This window comes from Hyla sarda, chromosome 5 (assembly GCF_029499605.1).
Source record: "Hyla sarda isolate aHylSar1 chromosome 5, aHylSar1.hap1, whole genome shotgun sequence".
NCBI classification, from domain to species: domain Eukaryota; kingdom Metazoa; phylum Chordata; class Amphibia; order Anura; family Hylidae; genus Hyla; species Hyla sarda.
The window spans coordinates 95,251,124-95,273,192 of NC_079193.1; the positions used below are offsets into that span (position 1 = coordinate 95,251,124).

The window sequence follows — 22,069 nt, forward strand, 5'->3', positions numbered from 1 at the left end:
GGATTACGCAATCGGATATCGCCAGCCAGACTCACCCAGGTAAGCTGTCTGTCGGGAGGCAGACTCCGTTACCTGAGCTCGAACTACGCTGAGATATACCAGGATCCCGTGGTGAAAAGCCTCATCTTCCCCTCCATGCTAAGTCTGGGTGAGTGATACACAGTACCCTGCTTTAAGTGACACTTTCTTTCTGACCTAAGGCTGCCAAACCATCAGCAGCGCTCAACATCGCATCTATAGAAGCTGTTTCTTTTGATACAGAATACACCACTGCCACTTTGCTTTCTTAACTATATGGATTACCACTGGGTCACTATCAATGTACTGTAGTGACATCGCAACGTACTGTAGTGACATCGCAACATTGTAACCACCATCTGTTGACAAGGCGGCTCAGTCACAGATGCACTAGTCTCACTTTACTAATACTTGTCATACATTTGTAGATGTCGGCATGTTTTTACTATTTATTATTTTAATTTATCTGTTAAACTTATTGTATAAAAGTCCCAGCGGCGGGGATCCACAGGGCCCTGTGTTTCCCTATACCAGCTGGTATATTTTTTAATAGTCAATAAATTGTATGTTTGTATTACCCAGAGCATGAGCATAATTACATAATTCATATCACATACCCTCTATCTATCCAGTATTTCCGGACCTCTATTCTCCAGCTCACCTTTTGCATTTCTTGATTTATTTTCACTTTATTTTAAATTTTTAAATGTTTTTTTTAACATACATTTTTATTTATATATTTCTTTTTCCCATATATCTCCTTGTATTCTCATCCCCTTATGTCTGAGTGATATTGTTACACCCTTCATTTACATTTATACTTTCAGTCCTGTCTATATTCTTATATTTCCCTACTTGCCTAGTTATCCTGGTGCACTACGAGGATAGCAACCAGACTCCAAGTTCTCGGACACTTAGACAGATTGAGTACCCCCACACGTTTTTCTTTTGCTAATATATATATATATATATATATATATATATATATATATATATATATTAATATAGAGCATTATCAAGACTATAGTCAACTAAGATGTTTTTAGCATTTCTAATATACAGTATCTAGCATGTACCGCTTGAATTTTTCTGTTTTAGAACCACTGGCACATAGTATATTGTTTCTCATTCCGTCACCGTTGCAATGCATGGCTGGTTTAGTTCATTTAGCATTCCAGTTCTTGTGACTGCACAATTTCAGACCTGAAACGCTGAATCAAGAGTCTGTCATTGTAAAATCATTGCTGCGCCATGGCGTACAGCTTTCTCAGCTTGTCACAGTGGAGAACAAATCAGTCATTTAAAATCCTGATAATATTAATTTGCTATAGTCAGTGCACTTGTTTACTCCAATCCAATGTACTACAGCAGATGCCGCACAAGAAATGTCACAGAATGAAACAATTTCCTCTAATATTTGCTGATTTATTGGAGCCTCAGTCACCACTTGGTATCTGTAAATAAATCCACTCCTGGCCAGCACTGCAAATGTATTATTGCAAGGTCTGTTAAAATATTTACACAGTAATACCGCCTAGAGTTTTTTCACACAGCCATTAACCATGAGTATTTTAGTATTTTTACTAGAAAAACATAAAAAAACACATAATTTCAATGTGAGATGATACACCACACAAAAAAAACGACATATCACCTCTTTCTGCGCAGTTTTGCTTTAAAGTTCGGCTATCCCTGAGAAAGGTAATTGGTGCAAAGATAAATCTGGTGCTAGTATAGGGAAAACTCACAGTGAAAGTAGTATTAAGTCTTTAAAACATAACTTTTACTAATATTATTTAAAATAATGTGTCCTCAAATCAAATAACATCAACCTGAAGAGAAGATATATACAAACAAGACGGGAAAAGGAGGTTAACCATGGACCACCTCACTGTTGATCCCACCTGAATTGTCAAAGTAAATTCCTAACACGGCAAAGAAAAGAAGACTGTGTGATGGTCACAACCAATTGTGTCAGTCCCAACGCGTTTCCCCTCTCCTCCAATATAGATAGTAGGAGCCAATGCGGGGATCATCAGGGGAACATTGGTAGGAAAACAAACATTGAAAGAATTAAACACAGAACACCACCATTAATAATACCCATAGTCACTGAAATAATCACTCTTTCATCATGGTGCCAGGGTTGTCTAAGTGCTAATAGTCAGTATAGCTCCAGCTAGATAATTTTACACAGAAAAAGGAGAGCAATAATCACTGTAATTGTTCACTTTATTAATTCATGTTTAAAATACAGGAAAAAGTATAAAGATTCTAAAAACATGCAAGGGGCAGTGTAACTAGGCACCTTTACATCACATTATTATTGTATTATTGTACAATATATGCAGGGAGGAGATAGGAGATCAATATACAACTAGTAACTATATCACTGTAATAGGGTGCACTGAAGGTCTGGGACAGCTGTCCTACTAATAGCAAAATCTCTATTATGAATAAATGCCCATACAGTGAAAGTATCACACAATCATTACTATCAAACCTTCACCCATGTGGTGCACTGACACTGCCTGCCCCAACGTACGTTTCGGCTGGCTTGACTTCATCAAGCCAGACGTGCATGTGCACCACTGACAGTGTCACATCGTAATCGGCACATGCGCACAATTAACATTGTTACATTGCGACTGGCACATATAGCAACAGTGCGGCGGGTTCGCCCTCTATGAATCAGTGTACAACGCTTATTGTATTGTTAGTGATATTGGCCATCAGTAAGAAGGAGGACAGGGGAAACATGAATAAAAAGGAGCCACTATGCCTTGCAATTGGGAGGACTGCGAGACGGCCACACACATGATACGATATGGATACAAAAATAGAGATAGTATTTGATTGTGTCAGAATGCAATTAATATATATGATAGATATAAAGGAAGGTGATCTGTTGGCAGGGGAAATAGGAATAGGGGGGGTGGTGATAATATTGATGAATGATAATGAGAGATAGGTGGTAGATAATTTATAATAAGTTTATAATAAATAATTTAAAAAAATTGTAATAATAAGGGAGGGTCGGTAATGGAGTGAATGAGATATGGATGATCTCATATTAATTGTAATTGGTAATTACTGAGCTATTGATGGGTACCGAATTATTTTAGGATATTAGTGTAGATATTCTATTGAGATATAGTTATTCATGCAGGATATGAGGGAATCTTCATCAATTCCTACCAATCTAACATGCAGGGCACTCACCCTAAAAAGGGCGACCCTGCCAGGAACCTGTCCCTCCGGGTACCCTACCTATCTAATGCGGAGTACTCGCTGTAATAAGGGTGACCTCGCCTGGAACCTAGCCCTTCCCAAATACCCTAACTACACCCTACCAAAGAAAGTCAGTAACTGTTCCATATAGATGAGAGGACAGAGGAGAAGGAACTAAAGAAAGAGAATGAGGGGACAATAGTTAAAGTTCCTAATCAAATAACACCTTGGCGCTATTCCATGCCGAAAAATAGGCGGCTAAATAGGTAGGATAGTATAATGACCGGTATAGACTAAAATAGGCACCAAAGGGAGGTATATCGTGTAGCAATTAGTATGGGTTTATAAAGCAAGTAAAGTGAGGTCTCTCGTTGAGCCCTAAAGGAGCCTGTGATCTGAATCTATAAATCCAGTTTGCTTCTTTACGCAAAATACGGTTATCCCAGTTCCCTCCTCAAAGGGACAGTCGAGTCACCTCAATTACACAGAACTGGAGTTCTTTAGGACTCCACCCATGAGTGTCATTGATGTGATGAGCCAGTGGGGTGTCTCTCTGATGTATAATGTCATTAAGATGTTTGAGTATTCATTTACGGAATTTCCTCTTGGTCTTACCAATATAATCAAGTGGGCAGGTGCATTTGGGTAGATATACTACACCCTGCGGCAGTTGGCAAAATCCCTCATAAAGTAAGTGATGCCAGTGGTTGATTACTGTGGGTAATCTTTTTCTTGCTGCTGCTGGTTGCAGAGGAGAAACTCCCATCCTGTGTCCCCCACCTGTCACATTAACTATGAGTGAGTGGTCCTTACTGGACCTGGTATCATTTCCTTTCGTTTGGCAAACACGAACGGGTAGCCATATCATTTGTTATTCTTACAATGTTTGTTTTCCTACCATTGTTCCCCTGATGAACCCCGCATTGGCTCCTACTATCTATATTGGAGGGGGGGAAACGTGTCGGGACTGACAATTGGTTGTGACCATCACACAGTTTTCTTTTCTTTGCTGTGTAGTAATTTACTTTGACAATGCAGGTATGATCAACAGTGATGTGGTTCATGGTTAACCTTCTGTTCCCGTCTTGTTTGTATATATCTTCTCTTCACGTTGATGTTATTTGATTTGAGGACAATTTATTTTAAATAATATTAGTAAAAGTTATGTTTTAAAGAGCTAATACTACTTTCACTGTGAGTTAGCTTTAAAGCTCCCAATATGAAAAAACTACTTTCAGCTGCTGTATGTTCCAGAGGAAGTTGTGTAGTAATTTTCTGTCTGACCACAGTGCTTTCTGCTGCCACCTCTGTGCATTTTAGGAACTTTCCAGGGCAGGAGCAAATCCCCATTGCAAACCTATCCTGCTCTGAACAGTTCCTGACATGGACAGAGGTGTCAGCAGAGAGCACTGTGGTCAGACAGAAAATTACTACACAACTTCCTCTGGAGCATACAGCAGCTGATAAGTACTGGAAGGATTAAGATTTTTAAATAGAAGTAATTTACAAATCTGTTTAACTTTCTGAAACCAGTTGATTTGGAAACAAAATTCCAATGTAGTACCCCTATAACATGCCATAACTACAAATTGGCTGTCAGTGTCTATTGATACATGCACCCTGAGAAATGTGTCTGCTAATGAAAATGCGATTTCTAAACTTTTGATTCCTTCTATTTCTTTTTAAGGGTGTAAATAATTTTGTACAATATAAATTTAGTCATTTACCAGCAAAAGAACGGCAGACTATTATAGAGTTGGCTAAAATGTTTCTAAATCGTATCAACTACTGGCACCTAGAAACACCTTCACAACAGAGGCAGAGATCCCCAGCTGAAGACATTGCTGCCTACAAAGTCAATTACACAAGGTATATATTTTATGAGGTAGTTATATCTATGGGGGGTTAGTACTGATGTGCATGTATAGAAATAGTGATCTGTCTACTGAAACGTCTGCGGCACTCCCATGTACACACTGCCCTGGATGTCATAATCTGTCTGAGACAGATATAATGTGTCTGATTTTTGTCTCAAAAAGATAGCGACCAATTACAGCTCACCAGACACTTTTATGTCTCAGACAGATTGATAAAGCTGGAAGGCGTGCTGAATTTCTGCAGCTAATCCTCCACTGAAATAAATGGGAGCTAAGCTGCAGTAACCTGACACGGCCACTATACAGTAATAATATACAATCATTTCTTAAAATGTGTACATTGTGTACGTCCAGGTACCCCTTCATAGCTGAAAATCTGAGTGGCAGAGGGGTGCTGGATATCCACACCCCACCAATCAGCTAATGGTGACCTTTCCAGAAATGTAAGAAGTGAGATGCTGTTTTCATTTTTTGTTATTAGGGAATGTACCCTGGAAATGAGATAATTTAAAGGGGTATTCTGGCCTTATACATCTTATCCCCTATCCAAAGGAAAGGAGATAAGATTTATGATTGCAGGGGTCCCGCCGCTGGGATCTCTGCGATCTTGGTGCAGCCTCCGGCATTCTGTGTCGGGCACTGCCTCCGAGATATGTTGCCACGGCCAAACCCCTCATGACGTCATGCCACATTCATGTCTATAGGAGGGGGTGGGGCAGACATCACACCCCCTCCCATAGACATGAATGGAGGGGGTCTGACGTGACATCATGAGGGGGCGTGGCCATGGTGTCACGCCTCGAAGGCAGCACCCGCTGCTGGGATCCCTGTGATCATACATCTTATCCCCTATCCTTTGGATTGGGGATAAGATGTATAAGCCCGGAATACCTCTTTATTAATGTTTTAGTTTCAGGAATTTATTTTACATACACATCATTAGGATAATATTCTAGTTTCATTATTATTGTTTTCATTAAAATTATCCATCCCGTTCCTCTGCCTGTAGCTGGTCTGTCTTAAAGGGGTACTCCACTGGAAAACAGTTAGTTAAACAGAAAGTTAAACAGATTTGTAAATTAGCTTCTATTAAAAAATCTTAATTCTTCCTGTACTTATCAGCTATTGTATGCTCCAGAGGAAGTTATTTTATTTTTGAATTTCTTTTCTGTCTGACCACAGTGTTTTCTGCTGCCACCTCTTTCCATTTTAGGAACTGTCCAGAGTAGGAGCAAACCTCCATAGCAAACCTCTCCTGCTCTGTACAGTTCTTGTCATGGACAGAGGTGTCAGCAGAGAGCACTGTGGTCAGACAGAAAGGAAATTCAAAAAGAAAAGAGCTTCCTCTGTAGTATACAGCAGCTGATAAGTACTGGAAGGATTAAGATTTTTAAATAGAAGTACTTTACAAATCTGTTTAACTTTCTGGCACCAGTTGATTAAAAAAAAAAAAAAAAAAATTCCAGTGGAGTACCCCTTTAAGCTGTACTTCACACATTCCATAACTTTTAATGGTAAACTGACTTGTGTTTCTTAGACAGGAAACTGTAAATCGATTTTAAAGGAATATTATAAACAGTACCCAAAAACAAATACATAAAAGTATGGCATAAATAGTGGATGGACTGTATACATGGAGTAAACTGTATGGATTTACACCATGGGTTCCAACATCAATACATTGGAGGTAGTTATTGTTAGATAAAAGACTATAATAGTCTCTCAGAGTTGGAAAGGGCTTAAAGGAGTAGTCCCACAAAGGCAAATTTATTGTAAAGGATATTTATTCCACCTGGGGCTTCCCGCGAGCTCCCGTACAGTGCCCTGGCTCTCCTCGTTCATGGAGCAGGAACGACATGCCCCCTCCATGCACCTCTATGGGAGAGATGGAGATACACAAGGTCTTTTCTCCCACTGGCCAAAATAAATTAATATAAAATGTTCTACTCCTAGGCTAACATGAGTGATCAAAAACTATGAATACATTTGATTCTGCTGTATTCATGATGTGATCGCTCCCCATGCCCCATGGAATATACTGGTCTAAGTCAAACAAAGTTCCTGTAATAGGGCATTTGGTTCAAAAATGACATCAGAAATAAAACTTCTGAATCATATTAAAGGGGTTATCCAGGAAAAAACTTTTTTTAATTTATCAACTGGCTCTAGAAAGTAAAACAGATTTGTAAACTACTTCTATTAAAAAATCTTAATCCTTTCAGTACTTATGAGCTTCTGAAGTTAAGGTTGTTCTTTTCTGTCTACGTGCTCTCTGAGGACACCTGTCTCGGGAACAGTTTAGAAGAGGTTTGCTATGGGGATTTGCTTCTAAACTGGGTGGTTCCCGAGACACGTGTCATCAGAGAGCACTTAGACAGAAAAGAACAACCTTAACTTTGGAAGCTCATAAGTACTGAAAGGATTAAGATTTTTTTAATAGAAGTAATTTACAAATCTGTTTAACTTTCTGGAGCCAGTTGATCTATAAAAAAAACATTTTTTTCCTGGAATACCCCTTTAAATCTACAAGGAGAGACCAAGAGAAATAAGAAAAGAGAACAACCAACCACCATCAAGTTACAGGGGTACTCCGGTGGAAAACTATTTAATTTTTTTTAATCAACTGGTGCCAGAAAGTTAATCAGATTTGTAAATTACTTCTATAAAAACATCTTAATCCTTCCAGTACTTATTAGCGGCTGTATACTACAGAAGAAATTATTTTCTTTTGGGATTTCTTTTCTGTCACAACCACAGTGCTCTCTGCTGACACCTCTGTCCATTTTAGGATCTGTCCAGAGCAGCTTATGTTTGCTATGGGGATTTTCTCTTGCTCTGGACACTTCCTGACAGTGACAGAGGTGTCAGCAGAGAGCACTGTGGTCGTGACAGAAAAGAAATCCCAAAAGAAAAGAATTTCCTCTGTAGTATACAGCCGCTAATAAGTACTGGAAGGATTAAGATTTTTTAATAGAAGTAATTTACAAATCTGTTCAACTTTCTGGCATCAGTTGATAAAAAAAAAAAAAAAAAAGTTTTCCACCGGAGTACCCCTTTAACACCTCTGATGTACACACAACTCTAGGGACATATTTTGTAGTAGCATCCTCTGAGCCTTAACAAGTAAATCTTATAGAATTTTCTCTGACAAGTTATTTTTCCAGAAAATGAACCGTATATCATACTATCATAAATTTTAGATTTTAATATTGTAACATATGTTTATGCTTAATTTTGTAGGTGGCTCTGTTACTGCAACGTCCCCCAATTTTGCGACAGCTTGCACCGATACGAAACCACTCAGGTGTTTGGACGTACATTGCTGCGTTCAGTGTTCACGGTCATGAGACGGCAGCTGCTGGAACAGGCCAGGCAGGAGAAAGATAAACTTCCCCAGGAGAAGAGAACATTAATTTTGACCCATTTTCCAAAGTAAGACGTACTCACAATAAGCACTAGACCTTTTCTGCTTAAAGGGAACCTGTCAGCTGTTTTATGTGGCCCAAACCATGTGTAGCATAAAACAGACGCAATCTCCCTCAATACATTGCCCTATGAGCTGAAGCATTTCAGACAAATGATAGTTTTACAGATGCGGAAATAGTCAGAAAGTCGGTTCTCCTTACCACATTGGGCTTGACTGACAGGTCCTTCCCCATATACCTCTAGGGTGAGATCTGTCAGTCAAGTCTAGTGAGTTGAGGAACAGTGACAGTATTTTCCTTGAAATGCTGCAGCTATTGCAGATCCACTGCTGTTGAGCTGGTGAAATCAAGGTCTGGCGTCTCAAACTCCTGGCATTCTAAGCAGTGCAAAAAAGATATTATTGCACAATACAATAAAGGGAACCTGTCACGTGGAAAATGCTGTCCAGTCTGCAGGCATCATGTTATAGAGCAGTGGTTCTTAACCTTGTTGGAGGTACTGAACCCCACCAGTTTCATATGCGCATTCACCAAACCCCTCTTAATTGGAAAAATAAAATATGATGTTTTCAAATTCAAAGCATAGGAGGTATATATTTAAGTATATATTTATACATAGGTGCACAAAATGAACAAAACCATTAAGAACAAAGAACAAAACCATGAAAACATGATTTTCACACAAAAACATAATCAATATTTACTGCAAATCAGTGTGACTTCTGCTGTTGTCTTTCAGAGACCAGTTCAGAAATGTGCGGCTTTACCTTGGCAAGTACCACTCTCGCAACAATGGCAGTGTTCCCCCACATTAGGCAGGCAGTGTTCCCCCACATTAGGCAGGCAGTGTTCCCCCATATTAGGTAGGCAGTGTTCCCCCACATTAGGCAGGCAGTGTTCCCCCACATTAGGGAGGCAGTGTTCCCCCACATTAGGCAGGCAGTGTTCCCCCCACATTAGGCAGGCAGTGTTCCCCCACATTAGGCAGGCAGTGTTCCCCCACATTAGGCAGGCAGTGTTCCCCCACATTAGGCAGGCAGTGTTCCCCCACATTAGGCAGACAGTCTTCCCCCACATTAGTCAGGCAGTGTTCCCCCTCATTAGGCAGACAGTGTTCCCCCCACATTAGGCAGGCAGTGTTCCCCCACATTAGGCAGACAGTGTTCCCCCACATTAGGCAGGCAGTGTTCCCCCACATTAGGCAGACAGTGTTCCCCCACATTAGTCAGGCAGTGTTCCCCCACATTAGGCAGACAGTGTTCCCCCCACATTAGGCAGGCAGTGTTCCCCCACATGAGGCAGGCAGTGTTCCCCCACATTAGGCAGGCAGTGTTCCCCCACATGAGGCAGGCAGTGTTCCCCCATATTAGGTAGGCAGTGTTCCCCCACATGAGGCAGGCAGTGTTCCCCTACATGAGGCAGGCAGTGTTCCCCCACATTAGGCAGGCAGTGTTCCCCCACATTAGGCAGGCAGAGTTCCCCCACATTAGGCAGGCAGTGTTCCCCCACATTATGTATTCCAGTGGTCTTCAACCTGCGGACCTCCAGATGTTGCAAAACTACAACTCCCAGCATGCCCGGACAGCCGTTGGCTGTCCAGGCATGCTGGGAGTTGTAGTTTTGCAACATCTGGTTGTCCACATGTTGAAGACCACTGATGTAGGCAGTGTTCCCCCACAGACATACAGTTTCCAGCCATATACAGTGTATGGCTGGAGGCTGTATGCCTGTGTACTGCCCACTTCAGACCACCGCTCAGGCTATAGCATTAGGTCTCGGGACCGGTGGTCGTCTTCCTCTTTCTCTATCCTCCGGTTCTCGGCGCCTTCGTTTCCGTGCGCTATGTCCCGGCGGCCCTGCGTTTTTAAACTTAACGCGGGGCTGCAGGGAGTTAATAGTGATGGGGGGGGGGATTGCCCTGTCGTTACAGGAAGGGCAAACACCGGCTCAGCTCGGGGCCCCAAGCAATTGCTTGGTTTGCCTGTCCTGTTGCAACCTCCCCCGCCGAACCCCCAGGACTGACTCACCGAACCCAGGTTAAGAACCACTGCTATAGAGCATGAGGAGTCAAGCAGATTGATATATACTTATTTATTAATGGAGTCTCTGCTCATTCTGGGTTAGCTAGTCTTGTGGGCGGTCCTACCCAGTGATTGGCAGCTGTGTATATATGTGTGTCGATAGAGAGCTGTCAATTACTGAGTAAGACTGACCACTTTACAGGTTACCTTTAACATCAGCAGTTGGCCATGTAATGCATGGCCATGGCAAGTCCTCCAAAGAGATGCCCTGTGCACTGGTTATAGAGGGTGAATATTGCAGAAAATACACATAGGTGCACATATTTATTAACAACAATGACACTGAGTGCTTTAGAAGCCACATGCACGTCATACAGATGATGGGTACAGTGCTGCAAGGATGGGTTTCTAACTACTTTTTTATTTACCTCTTTTTACCTCTGCAATACATTTCTTAAAATTAATTTTAGTACATAAGAACCACTGAAGCCATAAAAGGCTTGTATCAGGATATGGGTCTATGTATGGACTTGATTATCCTTATGCTGTATATAGAGGAATAGATACAAGGGTTGTATATCCTTATGCTGTATATAGAGGAATAGATACAAGGGTTGTATATCCTTATGCTGTATATAGAGGAATAGATACAAGGGTTGTATATCCTTATGCTGTATATAGAGGAATAGATATAAGACCAATAGAAGCAATGGAGAGACAGCCAAGCCTTTGGTTTGCTGATATTACAGAAGGCAGAGCTTTTAGGATGTGCAAAACCCATTACCATAATGCAGATCCCTAGTTTAACTAATAGATATCAAATTGTTGCCAGTAGTCAAAGGTACATAAATACACTTCATTAAACAAAATGTGTATACTTGTTATCTAAATACAAAGAAGCAGCAAAGTAAATGAAGTGTGTTTAGGAGATAAATGGAATGACTGAATTAATGGGAAGGAACCTATTAACAGGACTGCTTACTGCTATTGCTCTGTTCTGGAATTCTTTATAGTATCGTCTAAATAACACAGCTGATATAGATGCATATTGCCTGTCTATCTTTACCTTATTGAACATCTTCCAAGACCATAAGCTTTCATAGTGAGCTACTTTGACCTCATAAGTTAGACTTAGTTGTATAGCTTGTTTCGTTTTTTTTGCTGTGAAATTGTCAGCTTTTTACTTTTCTTCATGGAAGGAGTGACAGGATAGGGCTCTTCTACAACTACCTTGTATGTTAAATTGAGGGGCTTAGGTCAGACCCCTCCAGTGGACAATTATTCTTTACATTTGGTCTTTGACATTTGGGTAGGCAGACACTACTAAACCCAGCTTCATCCTTCAGACTTTCAAATGGTAAAAGGTAATGGGTAGAGATGAGCGAACTTACAGTAAATTCGATTCATCACGAACTTCTCGGCTCGGCAGTTGATGACTTTTCCTGCATAAATTAGTTCAGCTTTCCGATGCTCCGGTGGACGTGAAAAGGTAGATACAATCCTAGGTGACTCTTTCCTAGGAATGTATCCACCTTTTCCAGCCCACCGGAGCACCTGAAGGCTGAACTAATTTATTCAGGAAAAGTCATCAACTGCCGAGCCGAGTAGTTCGTGATGAATCGAATTTACTGTAAGTTCGCTCATCTCTAGTAATGGGGGTAGACTTGAAAGTACTGACAAAAATACTGTGTGAGCCCAGCCATATAGGGAATGTATGTTTTTTTATTTTGTTTGAATTTTAATTACAAAATTCAAGAAGGATGGAGATGAGAATTGGTTTATCATAACAAAGTATCTAAGTGTATAAATCTAAGAGGGTAGTGTTTTACTCCGCAATAAATAATGCGCATAATTCAAGTAATTACAGTTTGTAAGATTGTAAACTTGTGGTGTCCGGTTACAGTTGCTCAATGGCGTCTTGTCAGGGAATCTGCGTTTCTACACATTAAAGCTGTCTATATTTAGATTTCCCTATGCCAACTTAATCATGTGACCACAATGTGGGTGGATTGCAAAATCTAATAACCACTACACAAAGTACTTTTTATAAGCCTCTTTTATGAGTCGACAGTATCACTGAGCAAACATTGTATTCCGGTATTGTATGCGTTACTGTAGTGTGTACAGACACCCTTACAGACATTAAAATTGGTCTTATCAGTCAGATTTTGTGTTTCATTGTCTTTGTTGATATTTTTGTAAGGCTATTTTTTGGTCAGTTTTACTTGCAAAGTCCAGAGCAGCATATGTTTGCTATGGGGATTTTCTCCTACTCTGGACAGTTCTTAAAATGGACAGGGATGTCAGCAGAGAGCACTGTGCTTGTGATTCAGCAGAGAGCTCTAGTTCCAAAAAGAAAAGAATTTCCTCTGTAGTATTCAGCAGCTAATAGGTACTGGAAGGATTAGGATTTTTTTTAATAGAAGTCATTTACAAATCTGTTTAACTTTCTGGCACCAGTTGATAAAAAAAAAAAGTACCCCTTTAACGACCACGGACATAAATGTACGTCCTGGTTTGGCAGGACTTCCCGCACCAGGACGTACATTTATGTCGTGTGTATGACCGCGAGCATCGGAACGGTGCTCGCGTCATACACGGCAGGTTCCAGCTGCTAGTAGCAGCCGGGGACCCGCCGGCCGTCTCCCGCAGTCTTCTGCTCTGGTCTGATATCGAGCAGACCAGAGCAGAAGATGACCGATAATACTGATCAGTGCTATGTCCTATACATAGCACTGAACAGTATTAGCAATCAAAGGATTGCTATAGATAGTTCCCTAAAAAGTGTAAAAAAAAGTTGAAAAATGTAAAAATAAAAAGCAAAAAAAAGTGAAAAATCCCCTCCCCTCCGTTTTCCCCATTTTACCCCCAAAAAGCTTAATTTTTTTTAAATAAACATATTTGGTATTGCCGCGTGCGTAAATGTCGATACTATCAAAATATAATTTTAATTATCCCGTATGGTGAATAAAAAAAGTCCAAAAATGATGCTTTTTTGTCACATTTTATAAAAAAAATAATAATAAAAAATGATCTAAAAGTTTTATATATGCAAATGTGGTATCGATAAAAGTACAGATGACGGCTCAAAAAATGAGCCCTCATACCTCTCTATATATGGAATAGTGAAAAAGTTAGAGGTGGTCAAAAAAGGGCGATTTTAGATTACTGACTTTGTACAAAAAGTTTTAGATTTTTTTTAGTGTGTTTTTAGTGTATAGTGTGAAAACAAAACCCTCCAAAATGTGCAAAATTGTGGTTTTCATTTAAATTTCGTCCCTAAAATTTTTTTTGGGGGGTTTGCCGTACATTTTATGGTAAAATGAGAGGTTTCATTACAAAGTTCAATTGATCACGCAAAAAACAAGCCCTTATATGGGTCTTAAATATAAAAGAGTTATGGATTTTAGAAGGAGAGGAGGAAAAAACTAAAACGCAAAAATAAAATTGGCCTGGTCCTTAAGGTTAAAATGGGCTTGGTCCTTAAGGGGTTAAATCCCAAACCACGTATTAAAGTATGACCAGGAAACGGCCCTGACACTTAATTTTACGGCCTGTAACTATGTGAGAACAAGAGCCGTATTCTCCTAGATTCCATAGTTTCAATATTGTGGCCCAAAATAGTTTTTCGGAAGGCATCTTGGAAGTAATCAATGTTGCAACCAAGAGCAAGCAATTTTATGACGTCCATAGAACTAACCACTAAGGCTATGTTCACACAGCAGAATTTTTGCGTGGAATTCTGCATGAATTTAAAGGGGTTGTGCGCTGCCCTGACTTTCAGAGCTCCGCTCACAGCGTCCGGAAGTTCATTACTCCGAACGTTGTGTGCGGGCTCCCGTGTTCGCGGCCTCCGGGCGTGACGTCACGCCTGGCCCCTCGTGACGTCTCACCCGCCCCCTCGTGACGTCTCGCCCACCCCCTCAATGAAAGTCTATGGGAAGGGGGCACGACCGCTGTCACGCCCCCTTCCCATAGACTTTGGTAGAGGGGGGCGGGCGTGATGACACGGGGGGCCTGGTGTGACGTCACCCCCGGTGGCCGCAAACACGGAAGCCCGCACACAGCGTTCGGAGTAATGAACTTCCGGACGCTGTGAGCGGAGCTCCGAAATTCAGGGCAGCGCACAACCCCTTTAAAGCCAATTCACTTCAATGGAATTCCTGCAATGGAAATTTTGCAGCACAAATTCTGTTGTGTGAATGGGACAGTGGAATCCCAATGAATTGTATTAGTTATAAATTCATGCAGAATTCCATGCAGAAAGTCTGGCGTGTGAACGTAGCCTAAGCAGTCTTATTTACTGAGCACCTGCGTCCTTTTGCTTCTCAGCTGAGTAGTGGTCTGAGTAGTGGTTGTTCCAGTATATTTCACGATAACAACACCTACTACTCACAATATTTTCCCAATATTTACTGTCATTGAAATATGTTCTGCCTTTCATACAGATTCTTGTCTATGTTGGAAGAAGAGATTTACAGTCATGATTCACCTATATGGGACGAAGATTTTTTATCTACATCCTCTCGAGCAAATGAGCTTGGAATTCAAGCAGGTATTTACATTGCATAAATTAGAGAGTCGAAGTTTCCGTGTCGACTTTAGTTTTATCCCCATTTGATGTGATGATTTGTTAAATATCTTTGCAGCTTTATTCCTTAGACATGACTACGAGGCCATCTTGCCAAACTGACACCTTACATATAATAAGGATACATAAGCTATTGCTATTTCTTCACATTTATGGGTTGTCCCACCACCGACACTTATAGCTGAACGTTGTGCTTGGCAATCTTCTACAGTCCCATAGGCAGCAAATTAAGCTACAGTACAGTGTGACAGCTACACCTTTCTAACTGGAGACTTAGGCTAGGTTCAGACTACGGAATCTCCAGAAAATTTCCGCCCGGAGATTCCGAGTTCCGCCTGCGCCGACTGAATTAGTCGGCTCTAGGACCGCACGGACACTGCAGTCTCCTATAGACTGATATGTGTTCCGCTAGGATTTCCACCTGAAGAAAGAGCAACCCCTTTCTTCAGGCGGAAATTTTCTAGCGGATTTTTCATCCGGATTTTCCGCTTCACAAATTCAGAAGTGTGAATTGGTGAATGGAAAACCATTCACTACACTATGCATTATAGTAAGCAGAATATCTGCCGGAAATTTCAAAGCGAAAATTCCGGTGGAAATTCCGTAGTCTGAACCTAGCCTTAGACCCACTGCAATCCTACATTTATCCCCTATGCAGTAAATAAGAGATCAGTATTGTTAGTGTGACCTTTTGAAAGATAAACTAATAATCAAATATCCTGTAGTGTCATTTCACACACAGTGGGGGACATATTTGAAACTCTTCGCATCAAAAACTTTGTGTTTCACACCCGAATTTTTCATTAGATATTCAAAGTGTTTTACATGAGAATAATCCAAGCTTTACAATAGTCATGCCAGTTTTGCAAAAGTGGGTGTGGTTATGTAAATTTCATGTTTGAGAGTCCTTTTTACGTTAAAAAAATTCACACCAGCTCTTTGCTAGTTATTGGCAAACAATAATAATAAATATACTTATATATCATTTTTTAAATTAATTTTTTACGAGCACTGCACGTGTCCGAAAATGAACTCTCAGCAGCAGCACAAGGGACCTTTGAATGTAAGGAGAATAAAAAAGGGTGATTGATATTGCTGTAACAAAAATAACAGCAATTATTGAATATATCCCCCAGTGTTGTTGTTTTTTTTTTTAAATGCTATAGATTTTTGTAGCAGTTTTTCTGTCTTGTTTTTGAACCAAAGTCAGAATGATTTAAATGGGTTATCCAGGAAAAAACTTTTTTTTTATGTATCAACTGGCTTCAGAAAGTTAAAAAGTTGCCCGGACCTTCTAAGTGAGTAAATGATGGTATGGATAATTGTATGGATAATTAAATGAGAAATATTAAATGAATGATTGTCTGGATCGTGCTTCAATGATAATAGTATAAACAGTTTAATAAGATAGGATAAATAGACTGTAGTTAGTTACTTCTCACAGGGCCCATGTGAGAAGAGCATATACAATAAAAACAACCTTTAGGTAATAATGTACATGAAAAATATAAAATGACAATAATACCAAAAATTAAGATAATGTTATGGCATGATAATATCACTGGCATATAGTGAGTGCAGCTGGTATTTAACCGCTAATATCTACGCACCCACTGCACAATATGTTCAACAATTTATGACAGTTTTCAAATGAATGTTACCGGTCCTTTAGGCAGCAGCCTGGGCAAAAAGCGCTGCTTTCACAGTGTGTGGATGGTGCCGGTACACTGCGCCCTCTGTGCAACGTCCCAGATGGTGTTGGTAAAGTCCAGTAAGGTCCTGGTAAGAGCGGAGGCGATTGGCGCTGGCAGGCACCGGTGATTGCAGATCGCCGGGAGGACGTTGGCGCTGGCAGGCGCTAGAGATGGAAAGTCCTCACCGCTGGTTAGATGTAATCAGGGCCATACACTGGATACGAGGAGCTCACCTCGTGTTGTCGGCGTGTGACGTCAGCTGCTGCTGGAGCCGAGTTCGTTGCACTGGAGGCAGTTGGCAATGGTGGACCGGACTGATGTCGGACTGGAAGTGGTTTGAAAGCGATGAACCAGCCTTGGTGGATATGCACAATATATAAAATAGATATGCCAGTGATCATGCCCAAGTGGACTAGACGCGTTTCAGGGTTATTTAATGTAACCCTTTCCTCAGTAGTCAATAAAGCAGAGATGTCAGCAGAGAGCACTGTTGCCAGACAGAAAACAACAACTCAATTTCAGCAGCTAATAATTATTGTAAGGAATTCGATTTTTTAATAGAAGTAATTTACAAATCTGTTTAACTTTCTGGAGCCAGTTGATATATAAAAAAAAGTTTTTTCCTGGATAACCCCTTTAAAGGAAATGAGAAATATAAAAATTGCATCAAAAACCGATGCGCTTATTCCAAAAAATGTTTTATTGTGTGTGAAAACTGTTTCATAATAGAAAATTTATGTTTAAAAAATAGCATTAAAAAACATCAATCTCTACGGGATCTTTATTTATTGCATTCCCCATAATATAAATAGATGGTTTGGTTGCTTTAATAACTACAACTCTTTTCGTCTCATAGACCTATATAGATGTAAGAATAAGAAAAAAGTAATATGATCATTGGAATGAATATTTTTTTCTTCCATCAGGATAATACTGGGGGTTAAGGATATAGCCTAAAGGGAATCTTTCAGTAGGTTTATGAGACCAATTTCAGCACTATTTGTTTCTTGCAGTAGTGTTCATACAGTCACTATTTATCAGCCGCAGCACAAGCCGAGCATAGGAGTAGTTTCAATAATATGCGCGCTCTTTAGTCCATGGTTTTCATGAGCCGCCAGCTTCCCCTGCCCCTGTCTACTGATTGTCAGCTTTCTGCCTATGTTCAGTAGAGCAACAGGAAGGTAGAGGTAGCGGCAACTCATGAATAATCACATAATGCTCAGGTCACACTGCAGCTGATAAATAGTCATTGTATGAAAATTTCTGCAGGAAATAAGTAGGTTACACAGTACTGTTATTTCTTTATGCTGCCCTCAGGGAAATATAAACCTGGTGAGAGAATTTCTTTAAATGGTAAATTGCAAATGCTAAAACAATGCTAAGCTATATGATATTTTTTCTGCCTATATGTTTTACAAATTAGGGGATTATTGTTTAATATTGTTATATTCTCTGGGATCATTTGAAGTATTGTCTGATTTGTTTTACAATCGTAGTGATTATAAATCCACCAGTTGCCAGGACAGTTACTTATGTGACCAGCCCATCATCACTTGACCAGTCAAACAGTGGGAGTTTAAGTCCATCCAGTAAGCCAGCACTTGACTCAAATTCAGGTAGGTGGTTAATATTTCTTTGAAAGTATTTATTTAAAATTTTGCATAAACAAAACAATACAAATGAAAATAACAACTCTCCAGGGTATATCTGTACAAGACATTAGTTAAAGATTCACACGAACCCATAAGAGCACCCGCCAGAGCCGTAGACACATTAGAGAGATCCAAGTCGTTCCACCAGGCTGCATATACAAGCTGGGACGCTAAGAAATAATTGTATAAATTTGGAGTAGCCAGACCACCCTGCTGCTTTGCTACCTGCAGCAATGCCTGACCCAGTTGCGGAGGTTTATCTTGCCAAAAGAAGGATCTCGGAAGACCACTCAGCTTCACAAAAAATCTCTTAGGAGGGATCACAGGAGACAAATGAAAAAGATAAAGAAACTTGGGTTGATAAATCATTTTCCCTGCCCGCTAACGATAAGGGTAAAGACGACCGTGCCTGCAAACGGGTAGCCAACGAGGATACAATCAGATCCAAATTCAGTGCTAAGTAGTCCCCAAGACATGCAGAAACCTCAACCTCCCAAATACTTAAACTGAGTAACCACCAGAAGACCATTGGAGAAAGAAGGAGGAAGAACAGCCGTCACAGACAGAGGCATCAAAGACGACTTCGACCAGTTGACCCGTAGGCCCGAAAAGGAACCAAACCGGTCAAGGAGATCAAACAACACCCTCAAGGAGCCATCTACATGAGCTAAATAGACCAGGGTATCATCTGCATACATGGATATCTTCTCCTCCAATGGTCCCCTATGCCACCTGCAAATAGAAATAAAAGGGGAAGATCTAATGGCTGCCACCAGGGTCTCTACTGTCAGAGCAAACAAAAAGGGCAACATCGGGCACCCCTGGCACGTACCCCTACTCAATGGAAATGATAATGAGACTTCTAAATTCGTATGGATCCTGGCCTTAGGGCTATCATACACCAGCCTTACCCACACTTTAAACTTGGGCCCAATCCACAGAACACATATCAGTCACCAAAGGTAATGCACTCAACATAATCAAAGGCTTTGTATACATCTAAACTAACCACATAACCCGGAGAAACATCCCCCTCAGCCGCAGGAATATTAAGTTGTAATTAACGTTGATATCTGTGGCTCTACCTGGCATAAACCCTGTCTGCTCAGGATGAACAACAGCCACAATGACTCTCCTAAACCTATTAGCCAGAATTTTAGCCAGAAATGTAATATCAAATTTGAGAAGGGTAATAGGACTATAGGAATCCGGCATAGTGAGATCCTTACCTGGCTTAGGCAAAACTACAATAAGGGCCTCCCGCATAGAATCCGGCAACATCCCAGACTCTGAAGCGGCACTGAACAGGTTCAGCATAATGGGGACCAGCCACTCCTCGTTCATCCTGTACAGTCCCCAACCATACCATCCAAGCCGGTGTCTTCTCCATTGGTAGATTAGCAATAGCGTGCATAACCTCCTCCACAGTAAATGGGGCATCTAAAGCATCTGTCTGAGCATGTGACAAGGGGGTAAGCGACAACTCCCTCAGGATACCAGACCAACCGGAACATCCGCAACCTGGGTGGAGTACAGCAACTATAAAAATCCTGAAACACATTGTTGATAACTATCGGGTCAGACTCCAACACCCCATTCACACCCCTGATACAAGAAATGAAAACCACAGGTCTACTCTCCCTAGCCAAGTATGCCAGCAATTTCCCATTTTTGTCCCCAAACTTGAAAAGGGCAGCCTCCCTGTCCACCATCCTCTTTTGAACTCTGTAGGTGGTTAATATTAATCATATATTTTGAAAGGAGTTCTAGTCTGATAGCTGTTGCTGCCGTGGTGCCAAGTAAAATCGCTGCATTATCCTTTAAATATGCTAAATATTTTCTTTGCAGAATTCTCCTCGCAGTTCGACAACAAATCCACCATGTCTGTACATAACATAAGATAAACAGTTGGGCCCCACTAACTTTGATAATGATAATGACAGGTTTCAATTAAGCCTAAAGTTATGAAGCCAATGTTTTAACTACATTTTTATTGTCACAGGTGATAAAAGGAAAAGCAGCGAACCATATTCTGGGGAAGAAGCCAAGAAACCAAGAGTTGTAGGAGACATTCCTATTGAATTAATCAATGAGGTCATGTCAACAATTACAGATCCTGCTGCCATGCTGGGCCCAGAGGTATAAGGACTAAATCATTTAAAATAAAATAAAAAACAAATATAAAACAGACATATATGGATCAGCTGTAGCATTAAAATCACTTACTAGTGAAGTGGCTAACTTGTATTATCTCATTACAATGGCATTTGTCGAGGGGTGATATATATTAAGGAGGAATTGAACAGTGAGTTCTTGAAGTTGGTGTGTTGGGGTAGGAAAAATGTAAGACTCAGAGAAACTTTGACAAGGGTCATAATGTAATGGCTAGATGTACCAGAGTGTCCCCAAAATTCGGGCTTGTAAAGTGTTCCCTGTTTTCAGTGGTTAGTACTTACAAAAAGAGGTCTGATGACAGGACCATGTGTATCCAAGGTTCAGTTATGTGTGTGAGGATTTAAGGACAGTCCTTTTGGTCCAATCTCATAAGAGTTACTGTGGCACAAATTGCTGACTGGGATCAAATTTTCTTTAATATCATGTGGCAGGCTGGTAAAGAGATGTCACTATAAAAAGAAGGCAATCCGGTGGAGACATTGTGGTGCTGTGGGTAGTGTTCTGCTAGGAAATCCTCATGGCATTCATGTGGATATGGTCTTCGACATTTAGCACCTACCATTGTACACACCAATTGTCACGTTGAGCAGGGATTGAGTGCAGCACTAATCTTTCCCACACCCTCTGTCCCTGTATACTTGCGTACGTGTCCAAAACAATGGGTCCACAACCACAAGGATAGTCCCTTCCTATATACGTGCAGGGACAGACAGAATGGAAACAATAGAATACAATACAGAAAGAGTCAGGGAACAGCTGGAGGCACACAAAACTAACAAAAGTTAAACTAAACACACACACAATCAAATCAGAGTCAAACTAGCCGAGTCAGCAACTGGAGATAGCGAGGTACTGATACACAAAAGCAGAAAAAAGGTCAAAGCCGAGCCAAGATCAATATTAAGATTACAGAGACAAATAATTATATTTACTAAAAGACAAGTTCTTTCATTGGCAAGGATTAGAAGCACACTGCAGGTTTAAATAGCCAGCTACACAGGTGTGATTTCAGCATGGTCAGCTGACCAGCCCAGATAGCTAGGGCATAGCCACAGCAACCAGAATAAACAACAAGGCTAAACAGCATTAGCCTGATGTGTTCGGACAGAATCAGTCATTACACCAATCTACTTAATCCGCTTTATGGCAGTAGCCCTATTTAACATAATGTTCCTGGCACACTGTAAAAATGCTCAAAAATGGTTTAAGAAAAAGTTCAAGATGTTGACTTTGCCTCCAAATTCCCCAGATGTCATTTGATATAGCATCTAAGACATATGCTGAAAAAGCAAGTCCCATTTCACAACTTAAAGGGGTACTCTGCTGGAAAACATCTTATCCCCTATCCAAAGGATAGGGGATAAGATGTTTGATCATGGGGGCCG

The 22,069-nt window shown here is 40.7% G+C and overlaps 1 protein-coding gene across 3 annotated transcripts in view; it reads left to right on the plus strand.

Annotated features, from left to right (window-relative positions):
* The window catches only part of KAT2B (lysine acetyltransferase 2B), a 128,599-nt gene that overhangs the window by 55,020 nt on the left and 51,510 nt on the right, over positions 1–22,069 (plus strand). For all 3 annotated transcript variants that reach the window (XM_056519961.1, XM_056519960.1, XM_056519962.1), the window contains exons 5-9: positions 4,937–5,118; positions 8,367–8,558; positions 15,021–15,127; positions 18,354–18,473; positions 20,512–20,648. In XM_056519961.1, the coding sequence (XP_056375936.1) occupies positions 4,937–5,118; positions 8,367–8,558; positions 15,021–15,127; positions 18,354–18,473; positions 20,512–20,648 (738 nt within the window). The remainder of the gene's footprint in view (positions 1–4,936; positions 5,119–8,366; positions 8,559–15,020; positions 15,128–18,353; positions 18,474–20,511; positions 20,649–22,069) is intronic.